The sequence below is a fragment of the Ceratina calcarata genome, unplaced genomic scaffold (assembly GCF_001652005.2).
Source record: "Ceratina calcarata isolate Rehan_Ccalc_2016 unplaced genomic scaffold, ASM165200v1 scaffold25, whole genome shotgun sequence".
NCBI lineage: Eukaryota > Metazoa > Arthropoda > Insecta > Hymenoptera > Apidae > Ceratina > Ceratina calcarata.
Window position 1 is genome coordinate 1,793,990 of NW_017147017.1, and position 18,868 is coordinate 1,812,857.

At 41.0% G+C, this 18,868-nt stretch overlaps 5 protein-coding genes across 8 annotated transcripts in view; 2 read left to right on the top strand and 3 right to left on the bottom strand.

The window, feature by feature from the left end:
* The window catches only part of spz3 (Spaetzle domain-containing protein 3), a 9,827-nt gene extending 4,497 nt beyond the window's left edge, over nucleotides 1-5,330 (bottom strand). The window contains exons 1-4 of one of the 2 annotated variants that reach the window (XM_018021000.2): nucleotides 4,989-5,330; nucleotides 3,798-4,255; nucleotides 3,064-3,593; nucleotides 2,393-2,624 (exon numbers count right to left, since the gene is read on the bottom strand). In XM_018021000.2, coding sequence (XP_017876489.1) covers nucleotides 2,393-2,624; nucleotides 3,064-3,572 — 741 coding nt within the window. In that variant the 5' untranslated portion in view covers nucleotides 3,573-3,593; nucleotides 3,798-4,255; nucleotides 4,989-5,330. Of the gene's footprint in view, nucleotides 1-2,392; nucleotides 2,625-3,063; nucleotides 3,594-3,797; nucleotides 4,256-4,351; nucleotides 4,956-4,988 lie in introns of those variants that run through there. The other variant, XM_026811814.1, reaches the window with a different exon arrangement.
* Nucleotides 5,331-7,574: 2,244 nt separating this feature from the next.
* Nucleotides 7,575-9,671, top strand: LOC108622867 (uncharacterized). The gene is given in 4 exon segments (XM_085342311.1): nucleotides 7,575-7,618; nucleotides 7,714-7,822; nucleotides 7,825-7,951; nucleotides 8,830-9,671. Coding segments are annotated over 4 exon segments (387 nt in total). The 3' UTR covers nucleotides 8,937-9,671.
* An 86-nt stretch (nucleotides 9,672-9,757) lies between these two features.
* LOC113464075 (uncharacterized) lies at nucleotides 9,758-12,587 on the bottom strand. Its single transcript, XM_026811902.1, has one exon. It carries the CDS (start codon nucleotides 12,563-12,565, stop codon nucleotides 11,216-11,218), a length of 1,350 nt encoding a protein of 449 aa, XP_026667703.1. The 5' UTR covers nucleotides 12,566-12,587; the 3' UTR covers nucleotides 9,758-11,215.
* A 176-nt stretch (nucleotides 12,588-12,763) lies between these two features.
* kel (kelch protein) lies at nucleotides 12,764-15,703 on the bottom strand. Of its 2 annotated transcripts, XM_018021204.2 has the most exons (7): nucleotides 15,183-15,703; nucleotides 14,905-15,051; nucleotides 14,332-14,736; nucleotides 14,001-14,254; nucleotides 13,698-13,925; nucleotides 13,447-13,619; nucleotides 12,764-13,369 (listed from the first exon to the last, which is right to left on the bottom strand). In XM_018021204.2, the coding sequence occupies exons 1-7, from the start codon at nucleotides 15,245-15,247 to the stop codon at nucleotides 12,782-12,784; spliced, it is 1,860 nt and encodes a 619-aa protein (XP_017876693.1). In that variant the 5' UTR covers nucleotides 15,248-15,703; the 3' UTR covers nucleotides 12,764-12,781. The 2 variants fall into 2 exon arrangements, with proteins under 2 accessions (XP_017876693.1, XP_017876694.1); XM_018021205.2 differs by lacking the exon at nucleotides 15,183-15,703 and having other exon boundaries at nucleotides 14,332-14,704; nucleotides 14,905-14,994.
* Nucleotides 15,704-15,778: 75 nt separating this feature from the next.
* Nucleotides 15,779-18,660, top strand: hd (humpty dumpty). 2 transcript variants are annotated; one of them, XM_018020986.2, is made up of 7 exons: nucleotides 15,782-16,009; nucleotides 16,192-16,802; nucleotides 16,880-17,208; nucleotides 17,282-17,493; nucleotides 17,557-17,760; nucleotides 17,836-18,022; nucleotides 18,095-18,660. In XM_018020986.2, exons 2-7 carry the CDS (start codon nucleotides 16,222-16,224, stop codon nucleotides 18,268-18,270), a joined length of 1,689 nt encoding a protein of 562 aa, XP_017876475.1. In that variant the 5' UTR covers nucleotides 15,782-16,009; nucleotides 16,192-16,221; the 3' UTR covers nucleotides 18,271-18,660. The 2 variants fall into 2 exon arrangements, with proteins under 2 accessions (XP_017876474.1, XP_017876475.1); XM_018020985.2 differs by having other exon boundaries at nucleotides 15,779-16,009; nucleotides 17,836-18,660.
* Nucleotides 18,661-18,868: the final 208 nt, after the last annotated feature.

An 18,868-nucleotide genomic window follows, 5' to 3' on the forward strand; every position in this document is an offset into this window, starting at 1 on the left:
CGTCGATAGTTAACGAGTAATTTGCAAAAAACTGTTTTTTCGTTTTTCGTAAATAACTCGTAAACTATTAATGCTAGCGAAAATTTTTTATACAGAAATTGTAGATCTCGTCGTCCTCTACAAGAAAGGTCCTATGCAATTTTCTCGTAGGACCAGCAGTTTAGGAGTTCTTGAGGGAAAACGAAATTTTTTGTCAAAAGTTCGCCATTTCGACGCTGGGATGGTTGGATTTCGTCAATGCCAATAAAATGCCAATTAACTGCACTTAACTCGTTAAATACTGGAGTTAGAAGAAAAATGCATAGAACCTCTCTTGTAAAGGACGTCAGTGCCTATAACTTCTGTATAAAAAATTTTTCGCCAGCGTCAATAATTAATTGGATATTTCCTTCTATGCTTTTTAGCACGTAGTTATTTATTATTAGCATTGTTCTTCTGACATCTGATTTCTTTTTAATCATAGGAAATGCGTTTTTCTAATGTACATAAACTTTTGGGATTGAATGTATAGCCAATACAGCCCTACGGCTGACGAAAAGTAAATGAATCTTTTTCATTGCACGATAATAAAAACGTTGAATCTATGCAGATAAAATGTGTTTATGCGAATGCCGTATGTCAGAGGATGAACAAGAGTTCAGGCGGTCAGCTACATTATTACAGAATTGCTCATTTATACCGGAAGTCGAGTTCGCTAATAATCACCGTCCTACGCCCCGTCGCATCAGTAGGCGTCATTCAGTGACTTGAGTCACTGGTACCAAGTATTTACAATGCACATACGTACGAGGAAAGTACATATGAGCCACGGTGCATTGGCCGCGCAGAAATGAATCATTACGTCCACGGTCCACGCGAGTCAATCGCTTCGCACGAATCCAATTCAAAACTTGGCTTGCGCATCGCTCGTGAACCATTTAAATAGAACTTATTTCATACAACAACGCGTTGAAATCATTCAGTCGCGTGAGATGATTCAACGTTCCTCGGCTATCGCAATTAATTCTAGAACATTAAGATGCTCGCTTGCAAATCGAGGTAGCGATTATGGTATTTTATTATCTCATTGGAAATAGTGAAAGGGCCATTCCAAGAGATTCCAAGTATTAGGTTTGACATTGAACCAGTTAAATGTCCAACGTTAATAGAAATCAGTAGCTATCTAGATTTCGTAACAACTAATTTCCAATTTTGTGGAAGTTCGGGAACGATCATTTACTGTTTCGCAAGTCGGATTAGAGACACGGGGCTACGCAATGGATTAGAGATTAAAAGCGATCGAAGACAGCATTTGAGGAGTGTCATAACTTCGGTATTCTACGAATTTCAATTGGAATATCTTAACTAACGAAATGAATGGTAAGTAGATGTAAATGATATAATAAAGTTAGGAAAGGGACCAAGTGTCACGTGCTATCACGAATCGTAAATGAGTCAAGTTGATTATATACTCGACTTCTTCGCAACTTTCAACGATCAGATCATCGACATCGATCACTTCTTTTGAACTTGACGATCCGATCTCGTGGTCATTACGCCGTTACGTCGGCTTACAGCTATGTTTCATAATCTACGGTCACGCAACGAATTTTAAACGCGTTTACGCCAAGTAAAAGATATTCAACCTGCCGACATCGCGTGACGAGTGACGAATTACGTATCTCAATTGAATAATTCCAATCTTATACATATTACACTCGTTTCATTTACAGTCCGAAAGGCTGATTCGAAGAAATAAACGTAATCGGTGAATAAATTAGGAGAAGCGTCGAAGGGGTTACCGTTTCAATGCCAATACACCCATCGACCTTAAAACTGTTTCCTCTCGTTAATCAGTGAGAGAAGCGAATGGTAAAAGGAGACGCTAGCAAAACAGAGGCGGGCAGGTGTACAGTGGCGAGGTGCATGCAATATGCACCGTGCAAGATTCTAGGGAAGATACCTCGGGGTCATGGGTGCTCCAGGGAAATGTCACGGCAATGATAGAAACTTCGAACAGCCGCGTTCGATCACCTTTCAAAATGATTTTTTCGATCGCACAAATATGTATCGCGCGACCCGGAGGACGGGCGGGTGGCCTAATTTCTCGACTGCGGCCGTCCTTTAAACGGATTTTATTGTCAGACGGTACGTCTAACGTTGACGAAACCTAATTCTACATTCCGTGCTCGCGTTACGTGCGTGAACAGTTCAAGTATAATACTTTCTATTTGCGACGAATTCTTCCGTTCTAAAGCTGTGAGTCACAGCTGTTGTTATCGGGCATTCGTAAGAATCACGCGAACGAAATGGAATTAAAAAGTCAACGTGACGAATTATCGTGTGGTAAAAAAAGTGTTTAATAATTGTGTTAAGTCTCCGTTAAGGTGCGACTAATTAAAATTTTACTCACCGGTATCTGCACGAAAGTGCCATTGTTCAGTTGAGGATAAGAGTAGAGCGGTACTACAGGGACCGAACCATTTTTCACGAAAATCGGTCCTTGGATGGGCGTTACGTGAGCGTCCCTCGGTATCTCCGAATCTTTGTCGTCGTAGTAATCGTCGAAGTCATCGTCGTAGTCTAAAACAGCGTGAATCGAAGTTTTGGTACCAGGTCCACTTTCACCGTGTACTCTCGTGTACCTTTAACAAACAAAAAGATCTAAGTAACGTAAGATTTGACGGTGGGAGCAATGAAGGATAGCGGCATGTACGACCATAATCTGGGGAACGCGACGATCGATGAGACGCTTGGCGTCTACGAGACAAGTAGGAACGAAAGAGGTCTTCGTCAGGAATTGATTCGGTATGCGCGGCACGCAACGAGAAAACGTATGACCGATCGTTACATAAATAATTACCAGCTGTAATTAACGTTACCGTATAAAGCACTTTCGCTGGCTCAATAAGAAACGGTTCTTTGAACTGAAAATATCGCTTCGGTAGATCGTCCATCGATTGCGATCTAATTACTCTCATTGTTAGTAATTGCATACGTTTTCACAACGGATTCTTTTTATCATTCTTAATTCTAAGATAAGTGTAATTAATAATAATAAGAAACTGGAGTTATTTTAATTACCCGTTAGGTCTGTCAGGATAACTTTCCTCTTCTGGTGCTCTCTGCGTCCTGTAATTATCGCTATCATCAGTTTCCACTTGAATCCTTTGCTGTTGTTGCTGTTGTTGTTGTTGCTGCTGCTGCTGCTGCTGCTGCTGCTGCTCGTGCTGTGGCAAAGGCGGGGGTGGTCTCATTTGCTGTTGCTGCTGTCTCGGTTGCGTCCTCCGGAAATCTTGATTATAATTCGAATAACGCGCATCTTGTGAGGAAAAGGACGAATGTTCGACATAGTTCGGCGTTCTTTGCCGATTGTATGTCGTCGTCTGGCGTTGTCTCTGTTGCTGATAGCCGGGAGGTGGTATGTACGGCTCGTTTTGGTACGATTCCTGCTCGTTGAAATTTGGAGCTGGAGCAGGCGGAAGCACGGCGTTCAGACGAAGGTTGTTCACTACCTGTCCTCCGTTCTGCTCGTAGAAGAACGGTGTAGGCGTCGCCGAATGATACGGCAGGCTATAGTTGACCAGTGACATTTTTCACACTCTTACTTCTTTCTGTAAATCGATGAATTTCCTTTCGTACAAATCTTTTTTAAACGTATCGAATTTTGTTGGAAACCATTGGAACTTATTTCGTACGCCGAAGAAGAGTACGATAAATATATTTCCAAATATAAAAATAATATTTTTCTTGTTTTTAAATAAGAAAAAATGTGATTGTTCGATATAAAATGGTGGTTATATGTAATTTTGACTCACCGTAATGTTAGTGGCAGCGTATGTGGAAACACGCCCTTCAAAGGTGAACTTTCTGGTCGAAACTTTCAGCTCGGGCGATCGTGATCTTGATCGTGTATAAAATCACGTCTTATTAACATAAACTTCATGATCAACCAGTGAACCCGGATTTTGGAACCCTTTTGCCAAACGCTTAAATATGTATCTCTGCTGTAGAATCGTAATATGACTCGCGATTTATTTATTTTTCTGTTAATTTCGTATCGCGTTTCTCAAGTGCATTTCAATTTGTTTGACGCGTTCTCTTCCGCTTCTTAAAACGGGGCAACATGATCGACGCGCGGGGCATCCATCGATTGTATTTCGAGTTTAAACTTTTATAGATAGATACGGTCAAGATTACTCGAAGATTAATGACTTCTTCCTTTCCTTTTCATTTCCTGCGTATGGTATTCTCATCGCTTTGCTCTTAGATCAACCTAAAATGATAAAGGAAAATCGATATTTCGCGAGTTGCATCACAGACATTAATCATTGCGTAAACGAACTTCTATGAATATCGTCGTGTAATTTACTTCATGCAAAAGTCCAATGAGATCGTGCCAGTTTCCAATTTACTCTTGTGCCTGCCCTTAAAATATTTCTGAACGATTGCTAGTTGAGGATGGACGAAAGATAGTAAAAATGTGCGGTTGTCGTCTTTACGAAAGAGGATGATTATGCGAACGTGTGGGCGCGTGCGTGGCCACGCAGTTGTTAATACGAGAATGAGATTTGCGCGCGTGGACCACGTGTCATCCGGCGACTAACGAGAACAAGCGGGTACCGAATCGATCAAAATTCTGTGACCGAGCAAGTTTCGACCGTCACTTTCGCCGAATCGCTTTCTTCGAAATCCAGTATGCAAAGCTTGCTTTCACCAAAAATGAATCAGGTTCCCACGATTAAAACGAACGCTTTTGCTTTTCATTCAGCAGCTCGAACCTGGCTAGAAGTGTCGGACACTTTCTGCGTTGGCAATTGATCGAATAGGTAGTATCTACATTGGCAATTAATTATAGTTATGACGCAATTACGGAAAAAACTAGTGGCAGTTAAATATATTTGCCAAAATATTCCATCACTTCGATTTCGCTTCTGTAGTTTTATAATCAATATCGTCAGATGAACGGATTTAATTGCTAAATACGTAGAAATCGATTGGAGCCTTACCTGACGATCATTTGGGATTTTCCACACTTCTAAAGTCCAAAGTGCTCAACGAACTTACAGCATATTCAACACGCGCCGTGCAAATTTTCCGTCGCTTTCACTTTCTTTATCAAACGATTTTCGATCGACGACAAATGACGAACTTAAAAACGAAAGGAGGAAGCAAACGCGATCGGGCTCTGAATTAAATTGTAGAGACGAACGATTACGCGGTGTGTGACACGTGGTCGCTCGCGAAGCTCGCGGCTCTTCGAAATCGGCGAGAAGCGCGTGTGACGCGAAACGCTACATTGGCGAGGAACAACTGAAAGAGAATCGTTTTAACTTGAAGCGAGTCTGCACGGAACGGGGATAAAAGAGAGGTGTTCCTCGATCATGAAGAGTAGCAAGTCCTCTCTCACTTTGTCCCTCTCTTTTCTCCGTGTCCCAGTGTCGACTCCCTACCTTCGATTCCGATACGTCGCGACGCGTCGCGTTGCTTCACCTCCTCTTGCAAGATCAGTGGAGCATCCAACGAGATAGATAAAAACCATCCGTCAACTCGTAATGTAGATACATTCGTTTAGTTTCGTGCGTTATAAACATAATTTAAAAGTTATGACACAGGTCATCAAGCGTCAGTGACATAATATCATGATCTACCGAAACGAATGCGAATGTCCCCGAATCTTTGTAATTTTATACTGGACCGGTAAATTGATATTATACGAGAGAAAGTATTATATAAAAAATTGCATTTAACAAAGACCATTCTTTATATAGAAATTGCAGTATTATGCAGTAATATTTACTAACACGAGTGAGCGGTTTAAGTATTTGTTTCAATTACAATTGCATTTTAATTTCGATTAGATTCGTATCACTGAAATAGCCAGTTGTAAGATGAATCGAGGAACGCGAAACAATAGGTGAATCGGTTATTAGAAATCGCAGAAACAATTATCGCCAATTATACCGGTATTCATTATTACTCGGTACGAAGCGTTATTTGAATTACATTGTTGGCGGCGAGCTGGTTAAAAGCAATCTGTTTGAAAGCGTCGGCCCATTTCCACCTAAGTACAATACCGGCGTAACGACTTTCTCACGTGCACCTATCTCGCAATTCGGTCTCTCACGGGTTGGTGCGAGACGAGCAAAGATCAGCCGGACCCCGGATGAAAGAAAAGAAAGAACGGTAAAGGCTAGCCCAGTGTACTATTATTATACACACTCCCTTTTCATTAGAACGACTGCATGAAAAGAACGTTTGTCAGATCTTTTCCTAGCCGGTAAGCATCTACTGGGAAGTGTCCCAGTACCTGTGAACACTTATCACGTGTCCGCGGTTCATCTCGTCTTTTTTCATCTTCTTCTCTCCTCTTTCGAGAGACATTTTTATCCCATCCAAGTGCCTTCTCCGCTCGGATAGATGCACGGCCTGGCTGCTCCAGAACCTTTCATTTCTCTGCACGTGGAACGTAACTGTATCAGAATCCACCGGAGGCCCACCTACGTTCACCTTCTGCGTCGTCCAGCACGCCGATACTTAATAGTTTTAGCTGGCAATTTCAAGAAATTGTGCACATGTTTCATCGTTATTTGCACACTTTAAATATTTGAAGATGTTTCAACTATCCTGCGGTATTTCCAATGACTAGAGACTCTGATTCAAGCATGACTCTACTAACGATTCGTCAAAATCTATTTATTCCTTTTAGCAAATTCAGTTTACGTCGCGTTACCGGACCATGCGTAACATGGTATATAATCGTGACTGGAAAATATGAAACTTCTAAAGAAGTACAATGAACAGATTACATAACAATGTCTCGACATCCTGGATGTCGCAAGAAACCAGGATGTGATCTAGAATCGATTGACTAAATTAATGAGTTCGGGTACACCGGAGAGCTGCACGGTGACCGTCTTTGGTTTTATTTTGAGGAAGTTCAGTTTGCGTGTCGAATCGCAGAATCGACTTGGTTGTCACGTACGCCGTAAAAGAAAGGCCGATGGATATTGGCCCCGATCGGTGACCAAACGACTTCCGGCCAATTGTGCTCCACCCACTCTGCAAGGACTTTACCCGCCTCGGGCGTATTTGGTGCAAAAACATGCATACGCAAAAAAGTACATAAGAATATTGTTTGTACGATCGTTCAATGTTTAATTAAACATAAATAAATTGTAATTATTTCCAACTTTTGTATGACCAGACCCTAATTGGAGTAACATTGCTTAATCATGAGTTCGTCAGTCCTTGGAGAACACGAAGTACTTTAGATTTTGTAACGAAAAGGGTGATAAGGAGCTAAAGAGTAAACATGATTCCGTATTGCGCGTATGCCATAGATTTGACCCCCTTTCATTGTCAGTCTTTTCTTCGGGTTCACTGGCGTGTGTCGATTCACGCGGCATGCACGTTCCTGATTCTGACGTTTCGATGCACTTGACGCATACCACATTTACGATCGTGCTTTATTACGTATTGTTCGTCTTTCAGAATATGTACTGCGACTACATTTTTGCCAAGAGACAAAAATGTTTTTCTTTTTGTACGCGGCTGGGATCAACGACCTAGAACCTTGATTTTCCCACTCCCAAATGTTCTCCGATAGAACGATAACTAAGCCGATCTATTTTGTTACGTATAACGAAATCTAATTATTGGCCGTTCACTATAATTCTGTTTACATTTTCGCACGCTCTGAATTGACCATAAATGCATAAACGCGATCGTTAGACGCGGCGCGCGGCGTAACCCTGCAGAAAAGGGGACCAGACCAGATGCCTGGTGTGCAAAGGCCCGTGGATACATGCCTAGGTTCCTTGTGCAATCAACAATGAACAACGAGTTGCAAACAGTTGCGATCTAACCGTAGTACGAGGGACACGTGCAGGCACCTTTCCTTACCCTTGGTAGAAGGAAGCCTCTGAACAAGATAGAGAATTATTGCGACCACTTTCCATCCTGCATGAACGTATAATACCCGCGTGTGGTGACGGGTTCAATTCTGGAAAATTTACATAATAACCATTTTGAAGTACTCCAGCTTTTCGTTTTATTCATTCGACCTTTATGAGCATGTTTCATTTCTTCTATCCTAATTTTCTGTAAAAATATTAAACGGCCTTGAAACATTTTCCCATGTTCGTCGATGTTCTTTTCTTTCGCCTCAGAGAAATGAAAACCCGAAGACGGTGAACAAAATCATTGATCATAAAAGCGAGAACGTAATTCAAGTAGCGAAGTGAGAAATGTGAACGCGCGAGTGGATGCTATAAATCTTGGATTTTCCTATCTTAATACAATTAACTGGTTCGTTAAGGATTATGAATGCAGCCGGAACCGGGGCCCCATTAAAAAAAAGAAGGGGCGCGCACGTGGCGCGTACGGGGAGATTTCGTAATTTTCTCGGTTACACATTGCACTTGCACGACAATTCCGTGATTCACGCATGCCTATGCACGCGTAACGGTAGCGATAAATTATTATTCCACTACGGATCTTTTATCATCCTTTCCTAACTGATGTTAACGAGTTCGTGAGAAGTTTTCCAACGCCGTGCAACGACAATCAATTCCCTCGTTAGCTGAGAAATTCTCGTTTAACGGAGTAATTATTAACGACCGACTTCTGTTCAGTCACGATCGATACACTCCATATATTTCATCTTTTAGAAAACGATACGATAACTTTTTAAATCGTAAGCTTTGCCAAAGGGTTGAGAACATGTAATAGGCCGTCAGCATTAACATGTGTGTCTCTATTTACTCTTGTTTTCTATTTATAGTATACATATATAAATGGTTCAATTGTTTTTTTTTGTTTATTTCAAACCGATCGGAATTCGAAGGTGACACGCAAAGGACCAACGCCCACATACTTCAAGTATCGTTCCGACCATCGATCATAATGAATTAACAATTCTGACGCAAGAGGTTCGTGCTTCTCTTTTGCTGTAACAAATGCCTCTGTCCGGGAAGTGTCCACTGAATTTCAATGGTCGCTCGATATCCTCTATGTACGTCTTGTTATATAAAGATTTGGAACGATAAAAGAGAACAACATCCTCGATGAGGGGTTAAAACATTGTTCGGACAAAGTATTTTCGTATCCGAGTGCGTTCGGCCATGAGAACCACACCCGTGGTACTTGAATATCCGTGGTACCAAGATAAATCCCCCTGTAACTGTGCACTACACTCCGTTACGGGGAACACAATACCGTTTGCGTCGTTCTTCGAGCATTTTACAGCATCCTGTGACAACGCGAAATAGGCATTTGCCGTTTTACATTAACAGAAACGGCGTCGGTGTAAAACCTGAAGACGATCACCATAACGAATCGTGTGCATAATTTTCGTTCACGTGCGAATTCGCGATAAGTCGAAAGACGAAATGTCAGGCCACACCCAAAATCACTTACGCTCGCTACTTATTTGTTTTTTTATTCGAATTTTTATTGTAATGGAAGAGAATCTGGTGTCTCGTAGGAAATACATTGTCGCTTTATTTTCGCGTGCGAAATTCTTATTCAAATTTGATTTCCTCTTTTATTCCAATGGGACTTTGCGTATAACCGTTCCTTTTGTTATACGACAGACTGGCCGTTAAGCGTAGTAACGTAATACAGATGTTAGGACCATTGTAACACCAAAGTGATAGCAGTTGGCCTTCGTTTATGGGGGAGTGATCAACTTTTCCTAAATGGTTGTCGATTGTCAAGACATTTACTATTGCAAAATTGTCTCACGGGTTAGTAGAACATAAATTTGAAAGCGGAATTCAGATTTATCCTCTTTATTATTCACACTTTCGTAGTACAGTAAAAAATGTATCGCCTAGCAATTATAAGTCCTAAGTACTTCGTACGAGTGTCTCGTTACTATTGCGTCGAACGTGCAATCATGAATACTGTTTAAATTTCTCTCACGCTAAATGTGTTCCATATAAAAATTGATTTTTCAGACGTTTTATATACATGCACTGAGCTTACGATCATACCTGTAATCGATCTCATTGAACCGCAATTAAATCTTTAAATTCCAACTCTTGGAACGAATTAAAAAGATGGAAGATTTTTATACAGTGTTTTTATTAAACAAAGAAAGTATATTTGGCAAGTTTGTTCTCGAGGCTGCTGTAATTAAAGAAATTGACCCAACATGTTTCATTAATATTAGGCGCAGACATGTCTTCGACATTTTATCTACGAATTAATTTCTAACGATCAAGGATATGTGTATTACGTGTTGAATATTCATTACAAGTTTCAATATTATGTTTTAAAAACCGAATTAATACTGGCTAATAATATGTGTATCCATTTGTTCGAACAATACGAGTCAACCCAATTATCCTGTCCAACATGTAAATCGTATAAAACTATTTTCAACAATCGTCGTTTAAATAACCGCTACCTTATTTACAATAATCAATAATTAAAATCAAACTACTTACCAACATATTTAGCCGCAGCTCGTGACATAGAATTCGAAATATTTCGTTAAACTAATTAATGATAATCTTAACATTTTTCTAATTATTTTCGTCTTTCCGAAAGAATGCATTTGTGCTCTCAGAAGCTTCGTATTACTAGAATTGAAAAAATATGACAAAAGCATTCTCTCTTTGGCTCAGCAACGATGCTCAAAATGAGGTACATACATATACGAAATTGAATTATAAAAATTACAATTTCTATACAATTCTTATGCTCTTATAATCCTATCTATATTGTATATAGAACACACAATTTCTCTCGGAAATTATTCTGCGATAAAATTTGATTGAATCAGAACCGAATCCAAATTAACTTCGAGTGTTCTTTGTATATCAAGTGTATCATGAACCCCTTGGTCTACGCGCTCTCTCGCTTGCGCGGGCCATAGTAAACAAGAAGGTCGGTCGATTTCTTATTCCTTACCACGAGTTTGATTCGTAGTTTTCGTTTATGGCACAAATTCGTCACCATGAGTCTCACTCGTGGTTGTAGGCCAAAGGGTTAATGAAATAAAACTTTGATTATTGCTACACGTAATCTATCTGACATTTCCAAGTGGAATTAAAATTTTATTGTCAATAGTTAAACCTTTTTTTCAAGTTGCAATGAATACTAATACCAAAATTCACGTGTAAATCGCTAATTATAAAATTGTACTCTCATCTAAGGGGAAAGTCCATTAAAAAAAGAATGGCAATAAATCATGGAAATCAAATATAAAAGTATTATTATATCGAAATTAAGTATCATCACTATCACTGTCTTGTTGTTCTCGAGATTCCTCCTCCATCGGCGGAACAGCGTCAACGTTCCTATCGAAGTAGTGAACGTTCCAAGGTGGGAACCACCTGTTCACGAACCAATGCACAGACAATCTACCATGATTGCATTCGGCCCTTTCGCATCTACCAAGAAATTGGCAAATGCCAGCCACGCTTCCGCTCTGATTTCTGATGCAGGAATCGTCGCACGTGTGCTGACGCTCCGACCGATTAACGGAGCAAACGGGATAAGAAGTGGAAGGGTTTTGCGAAGGGAAGATCGGCCTCGTCGACGTGCCAGGCTCGTTGCTCGAGGCTGATGCCGACGTATTCGACGTCGAGGCTGTCGCCTCTACGGATACGTTGGCACCGCTACTTGCGTTCCTCAGAGTCGAGACGGAAGGTCTGGCAATGTGGACCGTAGCGTAAAGAGGATTGTTAACCGATGGGCTACCTCTACTGATCCAGTCAAGGTATTTACTGAATTGAGCGGCGGAATTGCAATTCGGTAGGACCTTGCCTCTGCAAGAACAATTGTTAGGGTTTCTACAGTGGCAAGACGTAACAGGCAGTTTCACGTGGGAATATTCGCCACGGCAGAAGGGGCATCTGCAGTTCCTTGGCAACTGGTATATGTAATGTCTCGAATTACTTGAAAAAGCGTCCTGATAACGCAATCTGTTATGTAGATTATGACAATGATGACACAAATATCTTGTGTCCAAGTGTTTGCAGAACGAACACACGCAGTTGTAACCGAGCGGATAAACGGCACGTCCGGTCGACGCGTAAGCAATGTTCTCGGTTGAAAAACAATTGCGCCCTAATCTACCTAGTCTATTCTGACAGAATTGATTGGTCAATCGCGAGGAGTCTAGATAAAATTGTCGCGGTTGATCATATTGATTTCTAGATTCCATGTCGTTTAAAAAACTTGGGATATAGTGGTTCAGGATATGATACTTGTAGCAACGGGAGTAATTTCGATTGGCGCAGGAATATCGATCATCTATCCTCTCGTACATGTGATCATCCATGTTACGTTGATTATTCTGCCCAGCAGCTTCATTGTGAGCAGCTTCGTTGTTATTTTCAACACGTTCATCGTCGTCGTCGTCGTCATTGTCCAACCTCTCGTAAATATTCTCTTCCGGTTCTTGCGGTTGCCTATTGCGATTGAAATTGTGGACCAGGTCTACAGGGTTCTGATAATTAGGATTTAGATTCGGGTGTACTTGCACCGAGCCAGGTCGATTTTGGAAACCCCGCGAGCCACGACCCACGTTTTGATAACTATTATCATCTTGATTGTTCCTGTTTTGATTCATCACCGCAGCTGCCACTTCACCGTTCTCGTACCTCTGGCAAACGCAACGCGATCCCTGGCAATTGTGACCACCCGCCGCGCCACGATATTGTTGAAGCACGTTCTGCTCCGGATTCTGGACTTGCACACCGCTGGGCCCGGCTTCCCGTGATTGATCCGACGTTTCGGCACTCGGGTCCGTACTCTGGTCCGTCGCATGCCCAGCGGATTGTAATCCTCACATCGACGTCGTCGACGGCATCGGCTTGTCGATTATAGCGACTCCCGCGTAACTGCGACCGATCCCCATGCAAGTCGGCAGGGTTGTCCAAGTGTCGTTCCTCGGGGAATACACCTCGACGGACGCTAGACTCGACGAACCATCATCGCCGCCCACCACGTACAACAGACCGTTCAGTGCAACGACACCAGCATTTCTACGACAGAGGGTCATGTCGCTAACTGGAGTCCATTGATTAGTATCCGGATTAAAAGCTTCCACGCTTTTCCTGACCAGAGGACCGTCGTGTCCTCCTACAGCGTATAAAATCCCGTCTAAAACACCGACACCGGCGCCGCTGCGACGAGCAGTCATGTCGGGCACTGGTTTCCATTGATCTTTCTCTGGATTATAACACTCCACGCTGGAGAGACATTGTCTGGATACTCCGTCGTAACCGCCGACAGCGTATAGTAATCCCTTGACTACACCCACGCCTACGCTACTTCTACGCGTCGACATCGGTGCGATCATTCTCCATTCGTGAGTTCTTGGATCATACACTTCGGCGGAATTTAGACCAGTCGATCCGTCAAACCCACCGACCTGTTTATCAAGCAATTGAATGATACAATGCAATGGAAAAACTCCGGAAAATTCAAAAGAAAACAGAAAATGCTTACGGCATAAATGCAGTTTCCAAGAACTGCTACGCCGAGCGTCGATCTTCTAGCTTCCATTTCAGGGCAAGGTGACCACTGATCCGTAGCAGCGTCATAAATATCTACAGTTCGTACTCTGAGAGATCCATTAAATCCTCCAACGGCGTACACGCGACCACCAAGGACGGACAAGCCTACAAGTCACAAATTACGTCATAGTTCACGAAAATCATCGTACACTCGAATAGTTCCCAAGTCTAACAATTATTTACCAGCTCTGCAGCGACGAGTCGGTAACTCGGAGACCTGATACCACTTCTCTTCTTTAAAATCGTAACATTCCACGCTTCTAATCGCTTTTGGAGCTTGTCCCCCTACAACTAATAAAACTTTTGGCAAGCCTCTCGGTTGCCTGGGTTTCGTACGAGGAGTTTTAAACAACGATTTTTGTTCTCCCTTCAGCAAATGATACTTCAAAGCCTCGATCAAAAAGTCCTTACCTGCGTAAAATAAATACAGGTACGTGTTAAGGATTTCTTCAACGTGAACGATATCATTACGATATTGTTATTTACATTGTAAATTCGCCTTGAGAAGTGGCTCCTCTTCTACCCGTTGCATTAGATACTCTTGAGATAACAAAGGTAAACGTACATGTTCCATTAATTGTGCTAAATGAGCTTGTCTCTTATCCAAGTCATGATGCACCCACGATATAACGCATTCGAACACCTTTTCTTCCGACAGTACCATTAAACAATCGCTACAAATCAGTTTGGCTACTTGCTGCGGGGCTAATGTTAAAAATTCTTCACCGTCCACTACTTCCCTGTAGCACGAAAGACATGTAAATAATGCTGAAGAGTACTTGAAGGAACAAAGGAAAAATATATTTCGAAAGCTTACGAAAAATGTTGTTCAATATAACTATCCGCATGCGATAACAATTCTAGACAACTGTGAAGATCGGCGAACGCGCGAATTCCTAAACAATTCGACGGATGCAGTTGGGCTTGTAAAAAGTCGCAGCACGCATCGCGGACGTCCGTTAATTGCAAAAGATTTGCAGCTGGTAATAGCACCTGCACATTGTCCTCGGTGACATGAACTTCTGCGGAGTATACGTATTCCACTAACAGTTCGAGAGCAGAATAATCTACACCTTGCAAAGTTATCCTCTCTTGATCTCTTTCCTCAAAACTTGTGAACATAGCATAAAAATAAGGACTGCAAGCAGCAAGGACCATTTTATGAGCAGGTACTTCTAAGCCTCCATCTGCTACCAAAATCACGTCACATAATAAATTTTTCCTATTGAATAATCATTGAATTAATTTCTCGTTTATATTGCATGGGTTTGATATGAAAGTAATTCAAAAGACCTAAAACGAGACCCAACGTACTTCTCCCTCTTTTAGGCCTTTACCGTATATTTTTTAACAAGTATACAATAGAATAAAAATAATGAAAATATCGTACTTTCTCATCTCATTGATAACATCGAATGCCCGATTTGTATGGTGATGATTTCTGTACGGTGGTTTATCCTTTCCACTTTCACGGGGTATGTGCTTCTGTGAACTCTCGTCCAAAGAATTTTGACTAGCATACCGAAGCAACAAGCAGCTAGAAGAAAAAACAAGCGTTATCAGTCTAAGAAAGTAAAAATGATAAATATCGGCCGATGCTTCACTAACGTTACACAAATTCGAGTGACATGTAAAATCTATCACAGACTAAACGAGGAATAATATTACCTTCCCTTGTTTTCAGCACCATCGGTGTTGGAGGCACTTTGCACCTGGTTCTGACCTGGCTCCATTTTAATTCTCTTTCCTTTTAACAGAACCGTAGAATACGAATCGCTTTAATTAAAAAAAATTCCGGTTCGTTTGGGTAAACATCGATTCGGCGAATCGAATGATCATCGTCCCGCGTGGAATCAGCTGTGAAACGACGCTACTGATTTTGCGTTATCGATACGTAGTGTCAGACAGTATCAGCCGCGTGATCGTAAGGCTCGATTAAACAGGATGAACGACGCGGAATGAAAAACGTAACAATTCCGATAACGATGTCCCAATAAGCGATACATACACTAGCTAACTAAACTTTCTGTTTCGGTTCTTTAAACGTCATTTAACACACCCGTAGACCCCTGCTCATGAGATCCATATCCATAGGATCATTAAAGTAAATGAAAGCTTTCACGCCTAGGATATCGTGATTCTCATTCCTATCGAGTGCTGCACCAAGGGGCTAATTCTGGGAAGGATTATGTTATGGTAGATTCCTACTAAATAGGTTCTTGTACATGCTAAGGTCTTCTTCAGAATTGGCCTCTTGGTGCAGCACTTTACGGGAATCCTGAAATCCCGTGAGGTCGTGAACACTCTCGTTCCTTCGATTTCCTCTGTGCTGCATCGTTGCAACTTGCATTTGCAGCTGTTCGGTGCGTGTGGTGGATTCGATGCTTTTCAAGTTCGGGGGGGTATTGTTTATATTGGCGGGTAAAAGAACATTTATTCAATTGACGATATTATCTGATTGATAGTGATAGTGATAATAAATAATTTTCTTGACAGTAAGTATCTCAAATTATATTAGACTAAAAAATTCTTGAAACATCAAACATTTAATAGAAATGCAAAATACAAGAATCTTAAGACTATACAAGGGTACATTGAACGAACTATGTAATTGTAATATTAAATTGAAATTATGAATCAATTGTTATTGACAATATTTGTACTCTGTTTCTATCAGCTTATGATTTAACCAGCTCGGACTTCATCAATGGAAAATAAAGAGAAGTTAGAATGGAAGAGGCCGGAGGAAGTGATGCAGTTGCATCGTTTAAAAATGAGAAAACGTGCGCTTCAGGCACGTATCAACAACGTACGTTTAAACTCGACCACCGCAGAGATTTCGGAGAAATCCAGTCCTGTCCCTGGCCTCTTTGTGTCTCAAAAACGTAAAAATCCTTTCGTTAAGGACGAGGCAAATAAGAAACCAAATATAACACCTCCAGACTTAGAAGTTAGCAATGACAGTACTTTGTTCGAATTATTGAAAATCGATCCGCCAAAGGTGGCAGAAGCAGAAACTTCTTTTGAAAATTGTCCTTTAACATTCAGTAATGCATTTCTAAGACCAGACAAAATCAAGGATATGGTAGAATTAGAAACAGTGAAAGGCGAGAAGTACATTCCAATCGATTGGACTCTGAAAAGTAAGATGAGATTCATGTCTCCAAAACCATTTCCGTGGAATTGTAAATTAAGGACTAGTGAAGAGGCATCGGGTACAACCGGTTTTGTAAGATGTTTGAATATCAGCGAGCAAGATTCAACTTTAGATACTAGCCCGAATGCAAGGTGCTTTTTATGCTTTATTCAATTATTTCATTTATCGTTATCTTGTCTGTATTATTAATGTATCGACTTTTCCACAGACTGCACAGATGTTGTTTAATATGGCAACATCCCTCTATACCCTGGCTAGACCTATTCCCTCGCTCTGCTGGCAAAGTGAGTGCAACTTTAGTGAACAATTCGATCATAACGAATAACACAGCGATCAAAGAAGCTTTGTACAAAGAATGGTGCGAAAGTTTTCGATCACTGTTCAATTTGCTAAGAGCACGACAGTGCCCATATTTTTACGTTTGCGCAAACAATTTCACCGTATTGTTCCGTGCCGCTGGGATTTGCGGAGTTTCAGAAGCTCACGCGCTTCTAACGCCTACGACCCGTGGTTTTCGACAGCTTCTGAATCAAGAAGGTTCGGTGAAAGTTGAACGGTGGTGGAACATTGAACAAGAAATTAAATGATAATTAAAAAATTACAATCGTAGAAATCGAGTACACGATGCCTTTAAGAAAAGATAATAGACGACGATCGGATGGAACCGATTCCGGATGTGACACGTTGGATTCGACCACAACGAATACCGCGTCGTACAAGGAACATGAAAATATCGATGACGAGGAAGTCGAAACGCAAGACGAATGGCTGCAAAGTCTTGGAGTCGAAAATGCAGAGATTCGTAAAATCAATAGTTCTCAGGTAATTACAAAACACGCTTTGCTTTCTTATTCACAACTTATACCTCAATCTGTTCCATTATAGGCGAGAATAACTTTGGAGAAACAAACTGACATAGACAATTTGAAGCAGTCTCTCGTTTTTGTAAAGGGCGTGGAGGCACAAGCATTATTTAATTTCTTAATTAACTGTAAATCTGCCATCACGACCAACGGCCCGTTAGCGGGAGTGCCTCCTACATTGTTGGCTCCAGTGGCATTTCACGGTGCAATGTTAAGGCCAATCAAGGTGCGATAAATCATTTGCTGCTCTAACACTTTACAGTGACACATTTATAATGATTATAATGAATTTTTCTTAAAGGTCAGAGAAAGCGTAGTACGCGTCGACAACGAAAGATTCTTTTCTTTGGAATTAAAAGGACCTCTTTTACCACACGTCCTACCTTCTCTTTGTTCCTTGATGAAATCTAGTCAGATGGAGAAGTACTCCGCGAGTTGCGCTCGGTTGGATTCTACAACTTCATTCTCGGATGTTAAACACGAAATCGGTAGGCTACTTTTTCTTATAAGAACTGTTCCCGTTGCATTTATATACCGTCTCACCGATCGTATCTTTTCAGATCAAAAAGAATCGAGCAACGTTTTAAAAATTTCGGAGAACGTTTTCGGCAAGGAAAATTTAAGCGACTGTGGCTTCACCAACGAATTAGTTAAATACTTTTGTAATCCCGATTCAACTCGTATCGAAGTAATAGAGAACATCAAATATTCAAATAATTTGTATACGTGGTCGTGACAAATAATCGCATTAATGTTATTAGTTGTAAAACGATTTAATTAAGTATGCTTTAAATTAATTCGGGCAGCTGCGTGTTTGTAAATAAATATAATCAGAACGGTAATACGAATTACCCTTTATTAGTTAATATGTATAGTATAACTTGATCGGTTGACCGTAGAGCTGAGCTACGTATTTATATATTTTTAACGATCTAACAAATACCTATTAAGTGGCAAATCTTTGTGTTTATATTGATCATGAATAATAGCAAGTTGTGCTGCGCAATGTAAATTGTTACATGGTACATATACCATTAGCGATAACTCGAACGTATACGCAGTTTATAACAAATGGTTTATAAGATTTATAAGAAAATTCGAATAAATTATATATGTATACACTGTACGTGTACTTGTTGCATTTCACTTAATCTCTCCCTTATTTTCGACAATATTTAACGAAAGCGTTGCACTTTTGAAATTGTACTAATAATAATTTACCGGAGGCGAGTTTTCGAGCGGGGGCGCGACGAAGGTGGGGTTCGCGGACGGGCTACCCCTAAAAATAACGAATCGATATTCGCTAGCTGCCCCCGAATTGGTCGCCCGGTCAC

Bases quoted from the DNA above. Each gene is read 5' to 3' on its own strand.
- kel (XM_018021204.2), bottom strand. From the start codon at position 15,247: ATGGAGCCAGGTCAGAACCAGGTGCAAAGTGCCTCCAACACCGATGGT. The intron at 14,255-14,331 runs GTAAGCTTTCGA...TTCGTGCTACAG, and splicing joins TATATTGAACAACATTTTTC to GGAAGTAGTGGACGGTGAAG. The intron at 13,620-13,697 runs GTAAATAATTGT...TGTGACTTGTAG, and splicing joins GACTCGTCGCTGCAGAGCTG to GCTTGTCCGTCCTTGGTGGT.
- LOC113464075 (XM_026811902.1), bottom strand. From the start codon at position 12,565: ATGAATCAAAACAGGAACAATCAAGATGATAATAGTTATCAAAACGTG.
- hd (XM_018020985.2), top strand. From the start codon at position 16,222: ATGGAAAATAAAGAGAAGTTAGAATGGAAGAGGCCGGAGGAAGTGATG. The intron at 16,803-16,879 runs GTGCTTTTTATG...ACTTTTCCACAG, and splicing joins GATACTAGCCCGAATGCAAG to ACTGCACAGATGTTGTTTAA. The intron at 17,761-17,835 runs GTGCGATAAATC...TTTTTCTTAAAG, and splicing joins CAATGTTAAGGCCAATCAAG to GTCAGAGAAAGCGTAGTACG.